Source organism: Schistocerca gregaria, chromosome 8 (genome assembly GCF_023897955.1).
Source record: "Schistocerca gregaria isolate iqSchGreg1 chromosome 8, iqSchGreg1.2, whole genome shotgun sequence".
Lineage (NCBI taxonomy): Eukaryota > Metazoa > Arthropoda > Insecta > Orthoptera > Acrididae > Schistocerca > Schistocerca gregaria.
Window position 1 is genome coordinate 264062566 of NC_064927.1, and position 25657 is coordinate 264088222.

Here is a 25657-nt window from a genome sequence, read left to right on the forward strand (position 1 = left end):
TACTGGCATGTTGTTTTCTTTCCTTGAAATGTCTGTTCCTCTGTGGGGCATTTTATTTGGAAGAGGAGCTGGCTGTACCTATGTTGCTCAGATACTGGGTTGTCATTAACAGCTGTAGTGTAAGACCAAGTTGGCCAAGTCCATTTTTCATGGCACATTTAACTGGTCACAGAGATTGGTGCTAAAGATTGATATATCTCTTCCTCGACATTCTCTGTTATGTCCTGATATGTGGGGTTGACATCAGTGGTTGCTGTCTCTAATTTATTTGGCTGACATTTCTACCTGCTGCACCCATTCTCGTATTACCTGGCACATGAAAGAAGTGAGCTCGTGGTGGTCTTCCATGACTGACAGAGGGACCACATGTGGGAGTCAGTCATACCAGCTGATTTACTGCTGTTTTGCTACCCATGGATATCCTGAATCCATAGACAGTAGGAAAGATGCACTGCTTGTGTTTTGACACTTATCTGTGTAGGCGACAATTTTTACATTTTCTAATTGGAGCCACCGTGATGTAGATGTTTTGAAGTACCTGGCACCTTCACCAAACAATTTGAGCTTGTAGCCAGAATCAATTCTAAATCCAAAATCATCATTGAATTACAACACTTCTCACTGAAAGCATATTTATTAAGAACAACAGCAGCAGTGCCATTCATCGTAATTGCTACACCAAAAGGCACACAGCGCAGCTCACAGAAATATTTTAAATGAACTGACAATTTGTATTTTATAATGTTTAACCAATATGAGATGTTATACACTTAAAAACTTAAAAATTGAAAATAAGAAAAATAAGACATCCATATTATACAGGTATAGTTAGTTTAACAAACTGTAGCATTCCACTGCAGATGTCATAATTCATGATGATAGAATTATGGTATGAAGTAAGAGTAGTGCATAGAATTAGCAGTAAATGTTGTGAGTTCTCAAACTTCATGAATACTGAGGTAAAATTCTTCTGCTCTTCAATACAGTAAAATAAATTTATGAGATTTCTTATGCAGTTTTTTGGTGTCCTACAAGAGAAATCATATGAGTCACATGGTATTTCAAAATCATATGGTGATGACATTGCCGAGGAACGTGAAATAACTAAAGCAGCATAGAATGTGTGTAAGGAGTTCCCAGTCCAGGTAACATACCACAATAAAATGAAAAGTGTTAACCTTGTCACAATAATAACAATTTCAGAGTCAGTTCCAAAATTAGCTGTTGCTCCTGACACTCCTTGCAAAACAGTTCAGGTTGATATGGTGGACTACTATGAGACAGGTAGGGTGGTAGAGGGTGAGAGGCAGTAAAGGCACAAACTTAAATAAGCCACATAATTTATGACAAATTAATTCATTTCAGTGTCCAGAGGCCCCAACATTTTGGCCAACAACTGTTATCATCAGTTATGTTGATGAATCGACCACCTCAGTTTGTACGTATATCTCTCTTCTGCTTCCCCCCTCCCGCACTGCAACCACCAACTTGTTGATCTGTAGTATTCAAGTATGCCATTCACATTCAGTGCAATGATTTCAGTGGCTTATACCATTTGCCCTTTGTATGTCACGCTGCATTAGCAAAGGATTTGACAGATATTGGAAGTCCATAGTTTCAGATCACTTTCGGTGCTGTAAGATAATGTGTTGTGATCAGTGGACAGATGACATTCTTTACAATGCAGTCTCTAAGAATTCATCCTATTTTCCTGGATAATGTGTGTCTGTATGGGATGAACACAGTAGCTTCTCTCTACTCTCTTAGGAGGACCACATTATATTTTCCAGTACACTCCATCTTCCAGCAGGGCCCACTCTCTTGCTGATCAAGTATAAACTGGTATATTTTCTCAGTCTCCTAACTTTCACTGAGTACAAATGATGCATCACTTTGGTGAAAATTTGCACCACATATTCATAATGACATCTCATGATAAACCTGAAAGTACTCAGAGAATGGCTTCCCTGATGGAGCAGCTTGTGTGATTTCTTCATACAGTGTTTCATCTCCTCCCTGCAGAGGCATGTAATATAATTCTTCAGGTTCTTCCAGCAAAACTGTTAAAAAGGAGAGGAGATGGTACATTGTGCCACAATGTATTCTATAAGAAGATGCTCAACAACTTGTACTTGCATTTAGACAGATGTCACATCCAGTGCAGAGGAATTGGAACATCAAATCATTGGTAAACAGGGCTCATACCCTTTAGGATATGGAGAGTTTCGTTCAAAAACTGAAATGCCTACATGTAGTGCTAGTTTTGGAGAGTCCTTTGCCCTATGCTGACAGTAAAACAGGCAGAAATAGAAGAGGAGCCTGAGGAGGATGCAGCTACTGCATTTATCGCGTACAGTGGTATGTTATCAAGGATGAATTCTCAGGAAAAATCATGTGATGACTTTTCTCTATCCACTGGTTAAAGAGGGAGGAGGAGGAGGAGGAGGAGGAGGAGGAGGAGGAGGAAATTAGTGTTTAACGTCCCGTCGACAACGAGGTCATTAGAGACAGAGCGCAAGCTCGGGTGAGGGAAGGATGGCGAAGGAAATCGGCCGTGCCCTTTCAAAGTGACCCTCCCGGCATTTGCCTGAAGCGATTTAGGGAAATCACGGAAAACCTAAATCAGGATGGCTGGAGACGGGATTGAACCGTCGTCCTCCCGAATGCGAGTCCAATGTGCTAACCACTGCGCCACCTCGCTCGGGTTCTCTTTGGTAGTCTCAAAGATTTTTTTGAACTTTGAAGTCTCATATTAACAAATACTCTGTGAATTTGGCATAGCAAACATGGAAGGGATTGTGTACTGTTGAAGTCTACTGCTGTGAACACCTAAAGCATACTCAATTACTGGACTTCAAAAAAATGGCATTCACAGTACTCTGTCTATCAGAATTACATGGAATTACAGTATAACTAGATGGATAAAAATTCCACTCACCAAGTGGCAGCAGAAGAAAGTATGTATAAAGATTAAAGAAATGTGCAAGCTTCTAGAGCCAGTGGCTCTTTCTTCTAACTAAGGTTTGAAGGGAAGGAAGAGGGATGGAGAAAAGGGGCTGGTGAGCTTACCTAAACTGTTGAACAAAACCTGAATAAGGTGGCACAACGGTAAGACACTGGACTCACTTCCAGGGGGACAATAGTTTTAAATTCCCATCCACCCATGCAAATTTAGATTTTTCCGTGATGTCCCTAAATCAATTAAGGAAAATGCCAGGATGGTTTCTTTGAAAGGGCATGCCCAATTTCCTTTCCCATCCTTCCCTACTCCAAGCTTGTGTTCCACCTCTAATGACCTCATTGTCAATGATACATTAAACATTAATTGTCCTTCCTTTTGTGTAATTAAAGAATCTGCTGAGAGGTGCAGAAGGGGACCTCATCAGCACACCTAATGATGGCAGTGTGGTCGTTTGCTGAAATATTGTGCTTGCTGGACACCAAGACCTGGCTCTACACCATGTATTTTGTTATTAGTATTGCAGGATAAACTATTATTTATGCCAAGTCAGGTGATAATGGCAGACTGATATACTGCTGTAACATTGTGGGACTTCTCAAATCTCACCTGGCAGAACACTCAAAAACCATTAAGACAAATAATATGCCTTGGGTACTAAGTGTCACTTCTTTCTTCAAGGCAAACCACAGTACTCTGCATGCAACACCTCTGAAAGCCACCCTTGTTGACTGCACCGAGTTCAGCCAGTCATTTGTATCAGAAGTAGTTCCTGGCCTAAAGGTAAGCTGAATAATATTCTCAGTGCATGCAAATAATTATACTGTAAAGATGGATAAAGCATTTTGTGAAGCTATTACTCTTATTCATATTAAGGTCTCTTATGTTTAGTTTCTTTTGAAATGACAATAAAGTGGTAATGAAAATAATCATAATTTTCACTGTATTCCATACTGATTTTAATCACACATTTTTAATTCCTATCATAGACTGCTGTGGCAGACACTTGAAATGAAACCTATTTCAGTTTCACATTCCAGTTTGTTACCATAATTTAATTCCACAGCAGCTCCCATTAGTTGTGTTGGTTCTCATTTTTTATTTCAAAAAGGTTTCTCAAGTAGTTTTTTCTGATACGTATATTTTTAGAAGAAGAATTGTGTAACATGGTAAACTTCCTATCCCAAACATGTAAAATATCTGTATAGAGTACATCATTATTGATGCTACAAATTTTTATGAGATCAATATTTTGGTAGTAGAGTTTTTCAAAGGAGATAATTTTTTTGTTTGGTAATGTATTGTGTTGTATTCCAGCGATCATTTGAATGACAACTTCTTACAATGCTAATATCAGTATCTGGGTCATAAAACAATTACAGTTTTCCAGTGGTTGCGTGATAGTCAGGAACATAAATGCGTTTTGCCTATATTTATAGCACTTTAGAATTGTAGCCAAATAAGAATACTAATTATATTTATGGCTAAAGAAATGTATTTTATTACCTCGCACATGTAGCACAGGAATGACAAAAGCACACATTTAAAGGGTATGTAAATAAAGTTTCAAGATTGAATTTTGCCTGAGTAGTGGTATGCGTGCAGACCACTCTCACCACCTGCACCAGGTGGTGTGGGGTATTGGCTAAGCAAGCCAAGCATCGGCATTCTCTGGTGAAATGCTGGAGTGAAATTGTTGTGAGTGCAGGGAGTGTCTGTTACAAAACATTGTAGAGAAATCAGGGTGCTCAAAATGCATAACCTCTTGGAGCAGCATTTCGTGTAAAACTGAACAATGTTCAAAATGATTCAAGAGGCCTATAAAGAATACATCATGTCATGTGCCACGGTTTTCATGTGTCACAAGAGGTTCAAAGATGGCTGTGAAGACTTGCCTTGCTGTGAGACCTATTCAGTGCCTCTGCATATACAATACAATAAGCTCTGAAAGTCCTTGAACAAGCAGAACTGACAAAAATCCGGCCAAAGTGTGTCAAGATTTAAACAGTGACTGATGTCTCAGCATCAGAATGATGTCCGCCCCCGGTAGCTGAGTGGTAAGCGTGACAGAGTGTCAATCCTAAGGGCCCGGGTTCGATTCCCAGTTGGGTTGGAGATTTTCTCCGCTCAGGGACTGGGTGTTGTGTTGTCCTAATCATCATCATTTCATCCCCATCGACGCGCAAGTCGCCGAAGTGGCGTCAACTCGAAAGACTTGCACCAAGCGAACGGTCTACCCGACGAGAGGCCCTAGCCACACGACATTTCATTTTATCAGAATGATAGCAGATGAAGGGAGTTAGAATCACCAAACTGTGTTTTAGCTAGTGACAGAACATCTAATGATGAGAAAAGTGTATGCACAACTTGTCCCTAAAATACTCTCAGATGAACAGAAGGAGTGGTGCCTGGCTGTTTCGCAGGAAGTGCTTAAATATTTACAAGCTGGTGATGAGACCTGGGTCTTTGAGTATGATCCAGAGTTGAAGAGGCAAATCTTGGAGAGGCACACCTCCGCCTCACCAAAACTGAAGAAAGCCTGCATGAGTCAGTGTGAAAAGCATGCTCATTGCTTTCTTTGAAGCAGAAGTAATGGTCCACTAAGACCTTGTTCCTGCCAGACATACTGTCAGTGGTCAGTATTATACTGGAGTGGTCTGCCATTTGAGGGATTGAGTCCACTGAGCCTGCCCTGAGAAGAAAGACGACTGAGTGCTCCACCAAGACAATGCGACTGTTCACACCTGCTTTGCCGTCACTGAAGTTTTGACCCGGTTCAAAGTGGCAATGCTGCTGCAGCCACCCTATAGCCCCAACATCAACCCCAGTGACTTCTTTTTGTTCCCCCAAATGAAGAGAGACCTGAAAGAGAAGCAGTTTGACAGTGTTGCAGCGGTCAAAATAGTCTTCGGCGAGGGTTTTGAACAGCATTCCAGATGAGGAGTTCCAGGGAGCTTACCAGCAATGGAAATCTCATTGGCAGTGGTGTATGGACTTTCAAGGCGCCTATTTTGAAGAATTTTAGTCCCATTATGAAAGTATTCAGTATATTGGTTGGTCTTTGGTGTGACGTCATAAGCGCGTGACTGCGTGTGAGATCGCTCTCCAAGTTTTTATATATTTTTAGGTTTCAGATATATATTTTAACGGTTTTTGTGATAATATTTACTATATAAGTGACTTATTAGTGGTTTCTTCACTCACCTCTGCGTTTCTTGTGTTGTGAACTGATATTTGTGAGTGTTTTGTATCAAGCAACTTAACCTCTTACCCGTGTTTACATTCCGCGCTGACCAGTTGCAGCTGTAGCGGCGCATCGAAAGCTAAGTACTAATTAATTGTTTGTGTATAATAGTTTATTTAGGAACCTAAGTAGTCTTCAAGCGGTGGTCTTAGTGTTTTCCGGTGAAATAACTTCAGAAGAAATTTTTGCGAACTGCTCTCAGTTTCGTTACTGTGTCATTAGACGTTTGATTTACTTTCTGTGTTAGTATTTTGTTATATTCTCATTTGTGGTTGATTAATACTGTCAATAATAGTAATTACTTCCCTTGTAGAGCAAGTTTGTGATTATTGTAGTCAGTTTTTAACATCATCATATTGCAGTAGCGGAACTTAGATAAAGTTGTTTTCTTGTTTCAATAGCTGTAAAATTTTACCATGAGTGAGAGGTGTGGGCTTTGCCGTAGGTTCGTGAGCAGTGGATTGCAGTGTGAGACTTGTTCGAAGTATTTTCACTGGGGGGAATGTAGTGGGGAAGCCAGTGGGTATTCTGGTGAGATCCTCTCCTGGAACTGCAGGTTATGTAGCTAGAGTAAGTTGATAGAGGAGCAGGAGCGTAAGATCTGTGCCCTTCAGGTGCAGTTGAAAAACGCACAGGAGGAGCTAGATAGGATGAGGAGGGAGAAGGGGGTTGGGGAATGGGAGCTGGCTGTTGGCAAGAGATCTGTTAGGAGAAGGAGATTTTCAGATAGTTTTACTATTGGTGTTTGTAATAGATATGACCAACTGTCATGAGTCTAGTGGAGAGGAATCTCTAGCAGCTGTAGATGTAGGAACTATGCAGCAGACCTCAGCAGTTACGGTGGCTAGGACAGTTGCAAAGTCTAAGAGAAAGAAGAAGGTTCTGCTGTTAGGTAGTTCTCATGGTAGAGGTGTAGGCCAGCAGTTGCAGGAAGTTTTGGGGAATGAGTACCAGGTCACCAGCATTGTGAAGCCTAATACAGGATTGGCTCAGGTGACTGTTAACATAGGGAGATTATGTAGGGATTTTACTGAAGAGGATAAGGTAGTGATTGTGGATGGGACTGCTAATAGTATTGATAGGGATGGGGAGTATGACATAGATGGTGACCTGGAAAAGATAGCCACTCAGACTGGCAACACGAATGTTCATTTTGTGGAACTGTTTCAGCGTCACGACCGGCCTCATCTTAATACAGCCGTCAGGGGTAATAACATGAGACTTGGGGGTGCGCTGATGACAGAAGGCATGAGTCACATTTCAGTGGTGTCGGTGGAGTCTATCAGCAGGACGGGTTTCACTAGACATGGCCAGCACCTCAACAGGTATGGAAAGGGGAGGTTGGCAAAGTTTATAGGTGACAGCATAGGTGAGGGTGGTGGGATCACTCATGGAAAAATTCCGGTAGTTGTGGGTGTTAGAGCTGTATCTTTTTTAGATTGAAGTCAGCTGATAGGTATTCCTGCTTAAGGGAAGTCTCTCTAACAAAGAAACCACTTTCGACAAAGCTTAGGTATCTGATTAATGAGGGAATTAGTATATTTCATCAAAATATACAGGGTATTAGAGACTGCTTATAGATGTTGACTCTGAAATTATTGGTATATCTGAACACTTCTTAAATAAGGAGATAATTCAGAGGCTTCCTTTACCAGGATACAGGTTGGCTGGTAGCTTTTCTAGGAGCTCTTTGCAGTGTGGGGGAGTAGCCATGTATGTGAAAAATGGTATCCCATTTGAGTCAATTGATGTTTCAAAGCACTGCACTGAAAAGGTGTTTGAATGTTGTGCAGGTGTGGTTAAATTTAGTGGAGCTAAACTTCTTACTGTTATTATTTATAGATCCCCAGACCCTGAGTTCACAACATTTTTGCTAAAGCTAGAGGAGGTTCTTGGTTCACTTTATAGGAAATAAAAAAAAGTTAGTTATATGTGGTGACTTCAATATCAATTGTATAAGTGATTGTGCAAGGAAAAGGATGCTGGTAGAACTCCTTAATTCACATAATCTTATGCAAACCGTATTATTTCCAACGAGAGTGCAAGGGAACAGTAGAACAACCATAGACAATATTTTTGTTCATTCCTCATTACTAGAAGGGCATTCTGTTAGCAAAAAGGTGAATGGCTTTTCAGATCATGATGCACAAATTTTAACTCTAAAAGATTTTTATGCTGCATCACGTGTTACATATAGTCATCAGCTGTATAGGAAAGCAGATTCAGTTGCAGTAGAGACATTTGTAAAGCTCATCAAGGAACAAGAGTGGCAAGATGATTATAGCGCTGATACAGTAGACGATAAATATAATGCTTTTCTCAAGACTTTTCTCATGCTCTTTGAAAGTTGCTTTCCGTTAGAATGTTCAAAACAGGGTACTAGCACAAACAGGCAGCCTGGGTGGCTGACTAGAGGGATAAGAATATCTTGTAGAACAAAGTGGCAATCATATTAAAACGTTAGAAACAGTCACAATATAAATGCAGCAGACCATTACAAACAGTATTGTAAGGTGCTTAAAAAAGTTATTAAGAAGGCAAAAAGTATGTTGTATGCAGATAGGATAGCTAAGTCTCAGGATAAAATTAAAACCATATGGTCAGTTGTAAAGGAAGTGGCTGGTCTGCAGAGACAGGTAGAGGATATAGAATCAGTGCATAATGGGAATGTCCGTGTAACTGATAAGTCGCGTATATGTACAATATTTAATAATCACTTTCTGAATATAGCAGGTGAACTAAATAGAAACCTAGTCCCAACAGGGAATCATATAGCGCTCGTAGAAAAAAGTGTTCCGAGACTGTTACCTGAAATGCTCCTCCATGGTACTGACAAGAGGGAGATTGAGCTAATAATTAAATCACTAAAGACCAAGAACTCTCATGGATATGACGTGGTATCTAGCAGAATACTGAAGTATTGTTCCATGTATGTTAGCCCAGTACTTAGCCATATCTGTAACATTTCCTTTAGGAGTGGTCGGTTTCCTGACCGATTAAAGTACTCGGTAGTGAAGCCACTTTATAAAAAGGGAGACAGGGATAATATTGACAATTATAGACCTATTTCTATGCCATCGGTGTTTGCTAAAGTTATTGAGAAGGTTGTATATACAACGTTACTGGAGCATTAAAATTCACATAATTTGCTGTCAAATGTACAGTTTGGTTTTAGAAATGGCTTAACAACTGAAAACGATATATTCTCTTTTCTCTGTGAGGTTTTGGATGGATTGAATAAAAGGTTGTGAATGTTAGGTGTTTTCTTTGATGTAACAAAGGCTTTTGACTGTGTTGACCACAAAATATTACTGCAGAAGTTGGACCATTATGGAGTAAGGGGAGTAGCTTACAATTGGTTCACCTCTTACTTTAAGAACAGAAATCAGAAGGTAATTCTCTGCAATATTGAGAGTGGTAGTGATGTTCAGTCCCAATGGGGCAATGTTAAGTGGAGCGTTCCCCAAGGGTCGGTGCTGGGGCCACTGCTGTTTCTTATTTATATAAGTGATATGCCTTCAAGGTTTACAGGCGATTCAAAAATATTTCTGTTTGCTGATGACACCAGCTTGGTAGTGAAGGATCTTGTGTGTAATATTGAAACATTATCAAATAATGGAGTTCATGAAATAAGTTCGTGGCTTGTGGAAAATAATTTGATGCTAAATCACAGTAAGACTCAGTTTTTACCGTTTCTAACTCACAATTCAAATAGAACTGATATTTTAATCAGACAGAATGGGCATATTATAAGCGAGACAGAACAGTTCAAGTTCCTAGGCGTTCAGATAGATAGTAAGCTGTTGTGGAAATCCCATGTTCAGGATCTTGTTCAGAAACTAAATGCCACTTTATTTACCATTACAACAATACCTGAAATAAGTGACATTTCAACACGAAAAGTAGTCTATTTCGCATATTTTCATATGCTTTTGTCATATGGTATTATTTTTTGGGGTAATTCTTCTGATTCAAAAAGGGTATTTTTGGCTAAAAAATGAGCTGTTCGAGCTATGTGTGGTGTAAGTTCGAAAACCTCTTGTCGACCCTTATTCAATAGTCTGGGAATTTTGACATTGCCCTCACAGTATATATTTTCTTTAATGTCGTTTGTTGTTAGCAATATTAGCTTATTCCTTAGAGTTAGCAGCTTCCACTCAGTGAATACTAGGCAGAAATTAAATCTGCATGTGGAATGCACTTCCTTGACTCTTGTGCAGAAAGGAGTACAGTATTCTGCTGCACCCATTTTCAATAAGCTACCACAAGAACTCAAAAATCGTAGCAGTAGCCCAAACACTTTTAAGTCTAAACTAAGTCCTCGTGGCTCACTCCTTCTATTCTGTCAAGTAACTCCAGGACGAGCTAAAAAATTAAGCAAATTCCAGTGTTACATTCTTGATTTTTCTTTGTTTAAACTAACTACTTGTCGCCTGATTATGTTTCTTATATTTCATTTTATCTGTTTGTACAATCTACAACTGAATATGTTTCTTATATGTCATTTTATCTGTTTCTACAATCGTGTTATAATTTCATGTATTGACTCGTTCCATGACCATGGAGACTTCTCCTTAATGTGGTCCCACAGAACAATAAATAAATAAATAAATAAAATAAATTTTGTGTTCTGAAACCAGCTTGAAACTTTATTTTCACACAGTTTGCGTATTTATAAATGTGGTGGATATTTGAAATTTTCCTAAATTTCTTCAATATGATAGATATAGAGAACATGAAAATGAAAGTTTGTGTTGAACAGAAGTAAACTGTTCAGCAAACCTGCAGTCATTAGAAAGCAAATGATCAGAAAGTAACTGTGTATTAATTGTCAGGATTCAAATTCCAAGATTCTACCAATACACAGTGTCCTTAACTTCCATGACAAGCTTCTAGAACTTGTAGAGGGGATTGAGTACATAATGTTTTAAATAGGAACCTATGTCCAGAAACATGCCATTTCTGTTCAATGGTGATTTCAGTTGTGATGTGTAACACATCCATGTCTGATGTCTGCTGAGGGAAAGAGGAAAGTCTCAGATTTGATTGTCCTGGTATGCAATAGTGTAGACAGAATAAGATGTACTACATCAGATGGTCACCTGGCATCACTTAATGTCTGTTTGCTGTGAGACCTATTCAATGCCTGTGCATATACAATACAGAAAGCATTGTTTGGTACACATATTTGGAATACATAGACATGTTCCATGTGTATGGTGAAGCTCAAGGCAGTGGAAGAGCTGTCATCACACAGATGTTTTGGCCAAGTTATGCATCAGCTCTGAGATACAGGTACCTTCACCATTAGGAATCAGGACTGTGGTGCTCCAAGGCAAAGCAGCATGTTTGAATTTGAAGATGATGTACTGCAGCCCATTGAATAAAACCCATCAATGATTATTCAAACAACTGCACATGCAATGAGTTTAGTCACATTATCATCCAGGATATTCTGCATACATCCGTATGACTTACAAAGGGTAGACACTATGGGCCCAGCACATTTCGCACAATACATAGCCTACTGCACATGGTTCCTGCACTGCTACATTGACACACCCCTGTTTCAATGTTGAGTTCTGTTCACAGATGAATCTAAGTTCACTAGGGACTGTGTTCTGAATCTATGAAACAGCCACATCTGGGCAGACTATACCCTTGTGTCATACATGCTCAGGGATTTCTGCACCAGTTCGGTATTAATGTGTGGGCAGCTATTCTAGACAGTCAGATAATTGGACCATACCTACTCCCATTCAGACTAACTGGTCATGCATACTTGATATTCCTATAAAATATATTGGACCCATTCTTGGAAGTTGTGCCACTGAATGTCCATCAGGAAGTATGGTTTCAGCTGACATGATCCAACCACTTGGCCATTGCAGTCACTGGATTTAACTCCTATGGACTACTTCTTGTGGGGTCATATGCAAAGTTTAATTTATGAGACTCCTGTAGAGACAGAAGATCATCTGCTGGCACAAGTTCTGTTCACTGCACTAGAAACTAAAGAGACACCAGGTGGGATGGAGGGTGTGTACAAGAACATTCTTTGTAGGTAGAATGTCTATAACAACATTGGTTGCTGCCACATTGAGCTGCTGTTTTAATGGTTCAGTACTGTTCTGTACATACAGTACACTAGTTTTTGTTTTGTTTTGGAGTAATGTAAACATGTAATGTTTAAGTGTTAATAGAAACAAATGTGCTTATGTGGTTAATAGATGTTTCATTATGTTTCCTTTTGAATTTTTACCTAATAATTGTGCTACGTACACCTAATTCAATTCCTGAAGCAGAAGTGAATGAGTTTAACATGTAAACTGGAACTGTCATAGAACAGAAACAGAATGTTTCCAGACATGGATTCCTATTCAAAATATTATGTACTCACTCCTCTCTACAAGTCCTAGAAGCTTGTACTGGAAATTTCTGAACAATCTCTATTTAACTGTAGCTAATAACATGAGAGTTAAAAGAGATAACTTTAAAAGAATAAACAGGGAAGGAATAATTAAATATAAAATTATTTATAAGTTTAATTCACCATTTGATATTGATGATGATGATGATGATGATGATGTTTGGTTTGTGAGGTGCTCAACTGCGCGGTTATCAGCGGCTGTACAATTTCCCAATCTTCGCTCAGCCCAATTTTGCCACTTTCATGAATGATAATGAAATGATGAAGACAACACAAACACCCAGTCATCTTGAGGAAGATGAAAATCCCTGACCCGACCGGGAATCGAACCCGGGACCCCGTGCTTGGGAAGCGAGAATGCAACCACAAGACCATGAGCTACGGGCTATTTAATATTGAAACCATAACAACCTGGCTGTTTATCAAAATGAATAATGGCAGAAAACTGTTTACAGTGGTGACACAACAGTGCATCATTTCTGAGCATGTTGAGAACAAAAAAGTAGATCTGATTTCTTCAGGGCAATGTATCTGGTTATAAGCTGCATTGGCAAGGGGAAATAGCTGAAATCACTTAAGTTGGAAGAAAGCTCCAAGGCCTCAGGAAATCTCTGTCTGATTCTATACAGAAGTTGTGGCTTAGTTAGCTCCTCTTTTAACAATAACATGTCATAAATTCCTTGAACAAAAATCTTGGCCTGTAGCTGGAAGAAAGCTCAGGTTACTCTGCTCTGTGTGAAACGTAACAGAAGCTATGCACAAAACTACCATCAGATCTCATTGATGTCCATGTGTTGCAGAATCTTGGAAGATATTCTATGGTCAAACATAATGACATCCTCCACACGAACCAACATGGATGCTTCATGGCAATCAGTTTGGATGCAGTGTCTATTGACTTTTGAAAAACACACCTAGGCTTATTATCAGAAGTATAATTTTACAGGGTTTCAACCAAAATTTGTGACTGAATTGAGGGTTTCGTGGAAAGGAGGATACAGCATTTTATCTTAAATGGAGTGTCATTGACCAATGCAGAAATAGCTTCAGACAAATTCTTGGTTCAATAATTCCTGAAGAGATTGTGTCTGACAAAGACCTCACAAAGGGTCTCCCACTACTCTTCAGGGGTACTGACTAGCTTTACTAGAACAACAGAGAGCAATACCACACAACAAACATAATTTTGATGCAGGCAACATGGAGCTAAGACCTCTGTTGTTTTGTATCTTTGATTAAATCAAATCAAATCAAACTTCAGAAAGTTCCCCAGAGAAATATGTTGAGATACTTGCTGATCATGTTGTATGTTAATGACCTTGCAAGCAGTAATAAACCTCAGACTTTTGGCAGATGATGCACCTACCTATAATAAAATACTGTCTGAAAAAACACTCCACAAATGTTCAGTCAAATATTGATAACATTCCAACCTGCATGGTTAGCCATGTGTTAAAACACTGCTTCTGAGTTGAGGAGATGCACCAGCTTCAGTATGAATCCACCTGGTAATGATGAGGATTGGTGTGCTGACCGGACTGGAAGTGGTTTTTAAGAAGTTTCCCACATCCCACTAGGTGAATACTGGGCTAGTACCCATTTCCCAATTCAGTTAAATGATTTGCAAACATTTAGAAAACAATATCAGACTAAGTACAATGTGCACAATCATTCTTGCTGCACTCCATACCTGAATGAGATGGGAAGGAGTCCTAATAACTGATACAAAGGATGCCGTACACATAACAGTGGTTTTGCAGAGTGCAGATGTAGATGTAGATGTAAAACTGAGGAACTTGAAGCATGTTTGCTGCAACATCTGTGCTTTTCATCAGATTTGGCATGCTGTTCGCATATCTGAAGATTTTCTTGGGTAGGATATGTTTTAAAAAGTAATGGGATTACTGCATAACTACAACATTGTGTGATTGATGTACAAAAGCAATTGTGATTCTTCTTGAACTATAGGTACATTTTATATTTTACAGTGGAAAGTACAGGTTAGAGGCAAATAGAAAACTACTTGCTACATCCTGACTTGGATGCAGCAACTAATTCAGTTTATTGTTAACAGTGCAATTGCACTGCTGCTGCTGCTGCTGCTGGAAATCATTGATGCTTGCAAGTGAGAGTTTGTGTAACTTTCAGAACGCACTGTTCATGGCATAAAGTCTTTGTGGGTGATGCAGAGTTATAATTTTTTTTCATAGTAGTTAACAGTTCAGTCCTCGTGACATAGACCATATTAGATACAACTGTAAATAACAGAATGTTTAGCATTTTTGGTATGTAGGTCGCTGTGATTGCTCAGGGCTACGATCAATGACTCATTCATTTTGGAGCTCTATGGTGTTCAGATTATTACATGTAAAAATATAATTTCTGCATGAATAGAACAGTAAACTCATCAAGTTTGCATTTTACAATCTACAAATGTTCTATGAATGTCTCTCGTCAAACAACACACGTCCAAGCGGTAATCAAGTCCATTCCTTACCTTACATACCAACATCCTGTCAATGGTTATCACAACAGTATCGATACATTCTCTGAGCTGTTCCAGTGTTCTTGGCAGTGGGAGTACATAAACACAGTTCTTAATGTACCCCCAAAAAGAAAAATTCAGAAGGTGTTGTGTCAAGCAACCAGGGGACCTTCACCACTATGCTCAATCCAGCAATGCAAAAGATTTGTCCATTACATTATGTAATGATCATGCTGATACACATTTAATTTAAGTGACTCAGATACAAATACAGTATCAACTTATTCACCACAGAAAAAAGCTCCACCCAAACAGGTCATGAAGGCCCAATGGTATTGACCAGCCACCATATCATCCTCAGCCCCCAGGCATCACTGGATGCATATACGGAGGGCTAGTGATCAGCACACTGCTCAATCCAGCCGTATGTCAGTTTACGAGACTGGAGCCACTGATTCTCTTAGTCCCTACACACCATTCGTTAAAATGATATATCATGCTTTTCATTATCTTGTTTGGTTGCTGTGATATGATCATATATTGTATTTCACTACAAAGGATTGGTGGACATAAGCATAGTCTGTAACTTTCAGGAACGACCACCTCTGACAGCAGCACATGGAAATGCAGTTGCACACTTTGGTGGCACTCACCTATGGCTGTCCAATCATAGTCATTCATGCCACGCCCAACTTCTGTGCACTTTCTACTGTCCTGCAGTTTAACTAAAACACCTTCTTGGTGTGCACTGATTTCCAAACACAAGAAACCCATTAATTCAGAAAAGAGACAAGACAATGAAAAGGAATAATACCCAAAATACTACTCTTCACAATTACAAAGTGGCATTACATCTAACAAGATACAACTTCCTACTGAAGGCTATGGTGAATGTCTTCTAGGATAGACCCAGTATAGGTATTGGCAGGAGCTGTCCTAGATGCAGATACACACTGCCGGTCTGACTCTGCTGGCGTGCTTATAACACTAATTTGGCAGAGTGCTATACATAATCACATTAGTTCCAATTGATGGGTCCCTGTCACATGGCTTTTCATGAAGTAGTGCCGTGTTTATGTGGAAAGTCTGTTGATGTTTAAATCTACTGGTGATGTTTTGATCTGAGCTCTTGAAGGGAGGTTGGCATCCCAACTTGCTTGTCTGTTGTGTGGGCCCTCTAACTAATAAGGAGTCCCTACAACATTTCTCCCCTGGAAAAAGAATGCACAGCACCACAAACATTCATAGGAGTTGGTGTATCCTGGTTTATGTCCATAGGTTTGTGGTTGGTAGGGTCTGGAGGCAGCAATGCAGCAGAGGCAGCTGGTGGCAGAGGCAGTGGCTGAGGCAGAGGCAGAAATGGAGGTTCTGTGACAGGGCAGCTGGTGATAGGCACTGGCAGCTCCCCTGGGACGTCGTGGGCCACCAGAGGGGGATGGGGGGTGGAGCTGGTGAGTGGCAGAACCATCGGCCCACTCGAGAGACGTCATTACCTGGCCGCAGTGCTTGATGATGACAGCAGGTGCCCAGCGCACCGAAGGATGAGAGAAGGTCCATGCCCAGACCTCCTGCCTTATGTGGAAGGGGTGCGCTGAAGTCCAGGTGGGGAGGGGGGGGGGGGGTGAGAAGACACAGCAGCAACGACAGATAATGGAGAGCAGAATGTTCGACTGTGAAGTATCTCCGCTGGACTTTTACTGGCATCGTAGGTGGTGCGGTATGTAGCAAAAAAAAAAAAACTGCCTGGCTATTTTGTGCAGGCTGAAATGGGGCGGTGTGGATGAGGGAAATCCCATTGGCATCACAGAATTGCTTAAACTCATTTGAAGTAAACTGTGGACCATTATCTGTAACAGTCATTTTGGGGAGTCCTTCGACAGCAAAGAGGCGCTAGAGAATTTTGATAGTCTCAGCAGAATGGTGCTGCAGAATACAAAAGGGTACTCCAACCCAGAGTTAATCAGGATGAGCCATTGCAAACCACGAAATGGCCCAGCGAAATCCAAATGGAGATGTTCCCACAGAGCAGCTGCATCTGTCCACGAAAAATACTGGTGCAGGGATGCTGCCCGATGTGTTTGGCACGTGGTGCACACCTACATGAGGGAGGCAATGTCTTTATCCAATCCGTGCCAATAAAGGTGTCGGCAGGCCAGCTGTTCAGTTAGGACGATTTCCCAATGGTCAGTGTGGAAGAGGTCGAGGACACGACGGTGCAATAGGAGGGGTATGACCATCCATGGAACGTCCAAATCACTATGCAAAAGGATGACACCACTGCAGAAAAAGAGACTGTGCTAGTGATCCCAAAAATGCTGGATTTCTGCATCGCAGGTGCTATGACTGCTGGTTGGGCAGCCCACAGCAATTTGGAGGCAGAGAGCTTTCAGTGTCTGATCCTGAGTGGTGGCTTACCAGACTGCATCGGCATCAAAAGGAAGTGTGCCCAGTGCTGCATCCACATTCAGTTCCATGCGGAAACAAACCAAGGGGGAGGCATCAAACTCATGGTCCACTCTGGCAGGCACCCAGGAAAGGAAATCGAGGTTTGCATGCTGTTCAGAGATGCGATAGACAATATCAAATCTGAACGTCACCAGGAAGTGTGCCTAATGCTGGAGGTGGCGCATTGTCCGGGTGGGCACTGCGGCACCTAGGTGAAGCCAAAGTTTTTGGTTGGTCTGCAGAGTGAAATGATGACCATACATAAAAATCAGTGCCAAAGTGTCCTTTTCAATTTGACTATATGTGGTTTGACTGTCAGTTAATTTCTTGGATGCGAACGCCACTGGCCTCTCAATGTCATTGACCACTTGCAAGAGGATCGCACCTTGGTCATTGTCCGATGCGTTGGTAGTGACGATGAGGGGCAGGGAAGGGTCATAAGTGGCCAGACAAGGAGGGAGGGAGAGAGCTTACATGAGATTTGTGAAAGCCTGCTCACATGCTGCATCCCAAACCCAATGCACACCCTTATGCAACAACCTTGTCGGTGGCACTGAAATCTTGGTGGCATGAGGTAGAATACGCCAATAATAGTTAATTTGACTGAGGACAGATTACAGTCGCTTCACATTGGTGGGAGGAGGCAGGTTTTGAATCACCTCGACATTCTCCTTGGAGGTATATAGGTCGCGGGCATAAATTTTGAACCCAACATAACTGTCATGCTTTTCTTTCCGCACTGCAGGTTAGCCTCAGAAAAATCCTGAAACAGCCTATCCAGCTTGTCCAGGAGGTCCACTGCGGATGAGCCACTGACAATGACATTGTCCAGATAATTTGCCACACTGGGCACCTGACTTGTGAGGCATTCCAAATAATTTTGGAAAATGGTGGGGGCACTGTCAATGCCAAACAGGAGTTGGTTGTACCAGGAAAGGCCACACAAGCTTTTGATGACTAGGATCTGCTGTGATTCCTTGTCAAATGGCAGCAGCAAATAAGCAGTTGTACCGGTGAGATAGTTCAAACATACGAATGATCAGCAAACAGATGTCGAGAAACGGGTCCTGTAACTTCAAGATATCAGCCCAAAGTCCCTCATCTCATGCATGAAACACCACTATATAGTGAAACAGTGAAGAGGCATTAGACTGCTTGCAGGTAAAAAGTGTGACTTTGATTTTCCTTGTGGAGCCCATGTTCCAGTAAATGTTGTTCCATACATTTGTCATAATTTGACCACGGTTTGACAGACCTATCAAAAGCCTGCAACGTCAGTGGAACCACATGCAAAGTGTTCAATTTACCTGCAATGGAATCAGCTCTATAAGCTACCTCTTGCAATGCTGGGGAGTGAGGGTGGTGTTCTGACTTTGTGAGCACTCCTGAATCTCCTGTAGGGTTTCCATCAAGGACTGAAGAAATTCCCCAAAGGAGGCCATTTCGCCTGAAAATGAACATTCCATCCTTGTTTACAATAACTGTAGTATCCTGCGGGTGGCAGAGAAGAACTGATGATCAAGTTTGAGCACGCTTTATTTAAATAAAATGCCTTCTTGGCATGCACTAATTTTCAGATGCAAGAACAACAAGAAACCCAACAATTCTTGTGGTGTCAAAAGCCAGATAAGAGTACAAGAGAATGAAAAGAAATAATAACCAAAATACTACTGTAAGCAATTACAAAGTGGCATTATATCCAACAAGATATAACTTTCTACTGAAGTCTATGGTGAATGTCTACTAGGCTAGAGCCGGCACAGAGCTGTCCTAGCCACAGGTATACACTGCTGGTCTGACTCTGCTGGCATGCTTATAAAACCGATTTGATGCGGCGCCACATGTAGTAACATTAGTTCCAATTGGTGGATCTCTGTCACATGGCTTTTCACAAAGTAGTGGCATGTTTATGTGGAAAGTCTGTTGATGTTTCCATCCACTGCCAATGTTTTGATCTGAGTTCTTGAAGGGAGGTCAGCAGTCCACCTTGCTTGTCTGTTGTGTGGGCCCCCTAGCTGATAAGGGCCACTACTACACACATCTTGAGTTTAATGTCACATCCTGATGCAAATTTGAACATTTAGTAGCTGCATAATCAATCTATTAAACCCTAGATGAAGTATCCTGTTGAACACATAAGGTGTGATCTTGAAGAAGTTGTCGGAGAGTGAATGCAAGTAAGTATCTTTAGAAGTACTAACACCACACAGTTGCATCATCTGTATATGACTCCCTGAACTGTAACTGAATGTATCAGGTAACAGGTCACTAGGAAAATTATTTTCAAGAAGCTTTCATTGTAACAAGAATACTGTCAGACAAAACCAGCTGATTTCTCCTTGTTCCATTAATCTACTTCTTAGTGTGAATATTTCCTAAAAATAGAGCTGTAGAGTAATTGGTGTGAAATATATGAGCCTTTCTATGTTCTTTTTTTATCTTAAGCTTGCTATACAATAAAACAAACAACTTTCTTTTTAGATGTGTTTTGCTTTTACTGACAAGTTTCCTTAATGGTTATATTCTGTAAATATAATGAATAGACTATATTTCTATAAGGCTTTGAAGGAACAAGGTGCAACCAATTTCAGATTATGGCTTATGTTGGAATGAATGAAGCTTATTTGTCGGAGCTCTGTGATTATCCTTTGTTCTTTCTCATGACCGACAGACATGGTTGAGAGGGATAGTCTTTCTCATGGGATTTCAATGGAGCCTACAATGTGCAGGAATGTCTCCAGAACTGATATGAGCCCTTTGGTTCTGATCCAAATAGAAAACTTGAAACTTCTGTTATAGTCTTGAGAGCTGTAATGGGGACCCAAATTAGTAAAAGTACAGTCATGTGGCATTTTTGGCAGGAAGGTCCAGAAGTGCAGGTTCAACCTCCTAATTCATAAAGTTCTTCTATTCTTCATGCACAATGGCTGCTCTCCCTCATGAAGAGTGAGAGTTGTGTGTTTAGGTGTTACTGATAAAACTAGGTCAAAATGTGTGTTTGTACTGTGGTATCAAGATGTGTTAGATAACGAAGGAATCACCATCGACAGGGTAACATGCTCTCACTTCATGTGACACTACAGAGAGGTTTGGAATTTAATCCAGGCCATCAGCAAAGAGACTGGTCGTTAGAGACTTCATGCCACCATCCCAACACCATTTGACGTATCCAGGTAGTTATCCATCCAAGTACTGGCCACACCTGGTGTTGCTTAACTTTGGTGATCTGACAAAAACAATGTCTTCAATGAGTCAAGGATGTTGGCTGATTCTAAATGGAATAGGGGCACATTACATGTCAGATGTTATCACTCAGTTAGCTGACTGTGTGACGTGTAGGCAATATTTTTCCCCCTCTCTAATCCAGAAAATTATAGCTGTAGGAGATGCCAAAGTATTAGTGTTGAAATCCATCACAGATGAAACAAAAAAAAAAAAATCATAGTGATAAACTGCTAAAGTAATCACAACAATGTTCCAGAGATTGACGCAATTCTAAAAAAGCAGTGGAGCTCATATAAGCGCACAAAGCTGGCTAAAACCAGAAACAGACAGTAGTGAGATTTTTCTGGTAAATCTTAATATGTGGTTCAATGTGATGTTCCCTCTACCATGCCCTTCCCAGTCATTTGCAGAGTGTAGATGTAAATGTGGAACCACTAGAATGTGTTTATTTTAAAGATTTTATAATGAACATTTTATGGTGGTGTATCATTTCAAGTTACTTGTGAAGATTGCACTCAGATATTTCAAGACAGTACTTACTTAACTTGAGAAGCACGTATAATCAGTAACACATTTAAAATAATTGTTAAGTTGTTTCTCTGAGCTACATACCTGTTACAAATGTACCATTTACCCTTAAAGCTTCCTGGGCCTACTCATTTCTGGCTCTACCAGACTCCTATTTCATTATGTCTTTTTACTACATATCTTGTTGGGGTATTAATTGGTGCCAGTGTATCAAGACATCAACACTGGACTCAGTCAGAGGTAGTCTGATGTGTTAGCTAGATCATCTTGAGTTGTCTATGGAAATCTACTACCTCCCATTAACATTTATAATTTTAGTGTTTTGAACTATTAACACATTGTTACACATTAAATAAATATTCCAGGTTGTATTTTGTGCTTGGGACTGGGGGTTACTGTGTGTTATTTCCATAGCTGTGGTCATTAGATCTGATGTATACCTGTTGTAAAATGTTTGTCATAATTCACGATATTTTGTTGTTTTTAATAGCTGTCTCATTTTTACATATTTGTAGTCAGTTTGTGTACATATTAATTCTTGAAACAGTAACATGTTGTTTTATTTTACAGTTTTATGCAGATCTTTATCACTTGCTGCAACATCAGGCATCACCACAGGCCAAAAAAATAATGAAGGATGTTTCCTATTCTCAAGTGCACACGGTGCATGAAATGTTGCAAAAAACAAGAGTGCTCAGCTATTCATGATTAATTATAAATGATTTCCATTTATATTTGTTTTATGTTTTATGTATTGTGTAATGCAGTATATTTGTACAGCATTTTATTATACAGTCTTGTACTTTATTGCTCATCTGAAAAAACGTCCTATGAATAAATTGTGCAGTAATTTTGGAGTGTTTGTCTTCAGTTTACCTTTGAATAGATCCTGTACCTCAACTACCTTTATTTTCAACTTAACCAGGAGATTCATTATGATGGGTAACATAGCTTATAACTGCTTCTGAAATTACAAATGTGTGACACAATTTTTCACCAAATATGATTTCATGCTTATCAGGAGCTGATACTGGAAGAGTATAGTTTCTTCCAGAAACAGCCCAAAATACTTCCAAAATCAGGTACATCCTGTATGACAAAAATTAATTTTCCAGGCTTCCTATATCCTATACAATTTAAATAAAAAACTTGTTTAAAATCAGCAACTGATGAAATATGTCTCAGCTGTGGAATCTGTAACATTACAAATTTTATTTTGTTTCTTGCAAAGCTTTAAGGCTCAGTATTGGTTCTGTAGAAACTGACATCCACATATAAATAAAACAAACACTCTTTGTATATTTTTCTCTGTACACAACTCCACAGATAATGGTAACATAGTCATGCTGGTATAGCATGTAACGTGCAGATTTCTAGAGGAACGTCGATAGGATAACCTCACCCTTGATCCAAATCATGTATCATGTATCATCAATTAATGTGAACCTAGTGAGGGACCTGTGATTCTATGTGACCAGGAAGGCGTCCTCTTGATGGCCCAAGTGTACGTTAGTATGGGATGTTGCCATATGGGTGCCCATATCTGTACTGTGGATTTGTTTGTTGGTGCGGCCTTCAAAGGAGAGATACTTGTGAGTGAAGATGTAACTGGTCATGGAGATAGGTTTGGAGTCATTCAGATGTGGAGAAAGGCAGCATTCAGTATTGGCAAGGCCATAAAAAAGGGCTATTGAAAAAGCATCCAACTTTTATTTATAAAATCAATCTTTTTTTCAGATACAATTGTTTGACACACTCACTTTCAAAGTAGTCCCCTTCAGCTTTTACACACCTCCCCCAACACTGCTGCCACTGCTTGAAGCATTACTGTAAAGCTTCTTTTAGTGTGTTGCAGGGCTGCTCTGTCAAATTCTACATAATGATGATTATAACTATGTTTTTGGGTCTTACTCTGCATCAAGCGCTTGTTTCCATGCATATCTCAAATGGTATCTGCTACCACGGTTGAAGTTCTTTTGGTTCATTCTTATTTCAACAGCCTCCTTAATAACAGAATCGCAGTACATGGAGGCATGGGACAGAATTTTTGTTTCATCGAACAATATTTTACATTTGTTCATGATGCTGTGCTCCACAATTGCTGATTTCTCTCGTTCTCTATTTTTAATATGGCATTGGTGTTCTGCACAGCGGTCAGAAACAGTATGAAGGGTCTGACCTATATAATTGCTTCCACACTCACTCGGGATATTATAAACTCCAGGGACCCTGAGGCCAAGATTGTCCTTAATAGGCTGCATCATCTCCTTAATTTTCTTAGGTGGACGAAAAATCGGTCTTATACCTTGTCTACACAGGACTCTTCCTATTTTGCTGGAGATCACGCCACAAAAAGGAAGAATTGCAATCGGTGTTTCATCCTGTGAGTGTGCAGCATTTTCACTTTTCCTTTTATTGGAGAACACTGCCTTTATATCATGTGCACCATAGCCATTCTTTCGAAACACGTACTTCAGGTGCCTAATCTCAGACCTTAAATGGTCCTTGTCAGAAACAGTTTTTGCTCTATATAACAACGTGTTCAAAATGGCTCTCTTCTGAGCAGGATGATGGAAACTCTGTGCATTCAGGTATAAATTGGTGCCGTAAATAAGTGCCATGGCAAAAAACTCCATTCCCATATTACTTTCCTCCATGGGGAGGACATCGCACACCAGGTCCATCAAATGCAGAAGATGCGCATCAAATATGTACAGTTGCACAGTAATTTGGCATTTCTGCAATACTGTCGTGATAATGAGATTGTGCCTAAGTTTGCTGTGGTAAAACACCATATCAAGTCGGTTGGAATGAAGAATATATTACAGAAGACAAGCCAGGGAATTGTCAGAGAAAGGTTATGACACACAAGGTACGAACTGATTCTTAATGCACGAAGTTTATATAGTTGTCATCTTTTGTTATATACATTTCACTCGCCATTTGACTGGGAGTGGGTCGATATGACGATGGCTACTCATCAAAGAGCTCATCTTACCAATACATCAGTTAAACAAGTAAAGAAATTTGAGCGTCTTGCAGCTATGCAAAGATCAGAGTCATTGTATGAAACAGCACGCACTGTCGCCAACCTGTTGGGCAAGAACCTGGACATAGGAGCCATCTTAGCCCTTAATAGAGGTTTGAATTTTGCTCCTACACCATGTACTATACCCATTGTGGATCTTATCAGTGGAGTACAACAAATGGTGCGGTATCTTGCACAGGATGATGCCAATGAAGTGAAACTTTTTGGTCTCAGCTAAGTCTTTAAGATCTAATATCAGTAGATAGGAGAGGGAGGGGCCTCTGTTTACTTCAGAAGGATGAAGATCTTGTCATATTACCAAGTGACAAAGGAAATGCCACCGTAGTCCTTAATACTACCGAATATCATAGTAAAATGACATCACTGTTGGAGGACAGTATGTATAAATGTGTTAAATGGGGCTCGACTTTGACGTACAGCAGAAAAACCATGAAGTTAATGAAGAATTCCGGGCTGCCAGATGATGTTACATAAAATCTCAGAGTCCAAGCTCCTAGACCACTCAGGTTGTATGAACTACCTAAGATCCGAAAGGATAATGTTCCCATGGGACCTGCTGTCAGTTCAATTAGTTTTCCTACTTATAAGCTGGCTAAATACCTAACAAAGTTAATGACTCCTCTAGTCAGTCGGTGTGAACATCACATCAAAAACTCCCAGAAGTTCATTGCGAAAATCAAACAAATTACAGTTGGTCCAAATGACATTTTAGTCAGCCTGGATGTGGTATCACTGTTCACAAAAGTTCCTGTGGAGGACACATTGAAAATGCTGGCGCATCTTTTTCCTCCTGAAACTATAAAGTTGTTCCGGCATGTGGTGACAACCACCTACTTCTTGTATGGTAACAAATTTTATGAAATGACAGACGGTATGGCAATGGGCTCTCTGATGTCTCCATCACTGGCTAACTTCTTTATGGAGAATTTTGAGGAATGTGCATTAAATTTGGCTCCCCTCCATCCATCCTTATTTTATCCTTATGTTCATGATACATTTATGATCTGGCCACACAGTGCAGAAGCTCTTGAACAATTCATGGAACACATGAACAGCATACATTCGAACATGCAGTTCACTGTCAAGATGGAGAAGGAAGGGAGACTGCCTTTCTTAGATGTTCTAGTACAACGACAGGGGCCAGTCTCTATACGTTAAGCAGACACATACCGATTTATACTTGAATGCACAGAGTTTTCATCATCCTGCTCAGAAGAGAGCCATTTTTAACACATTGTTATATAGAGCAAAAACTGTTTCTGACAAGGTCCACTAAAGTCTGAGATTAACCA

General features: G+C 40.2%; 1 protein-coding gene across 1 annotated transcript in view; it reads left to right on the plus strand.

Moving 5' to 3' along the window:
* Positions 1-22167, plus strand: part of LOC126284279 (dynein axonemal intermediate chain 7-like) — an 828882-nt gene extending 806715 nt beyond the window's left edge. The window contains exons 16-17 of the mRNA XM_049983103.1: positions 3641-3742; positions 21887-22167. Of these exons, the coding sequence (XP_049839060.1) occupies positions 3641-3742; positions 21887-22024 (240 nt within the window). The 3' untranslated portion in view covers positions 22025-22167. The remainder of the gene's footprint in view (positions 1-3640; positions 3743-21886) is intronic.
* Positions 22168-25657: the final 3490 nt, after the last annotated feature.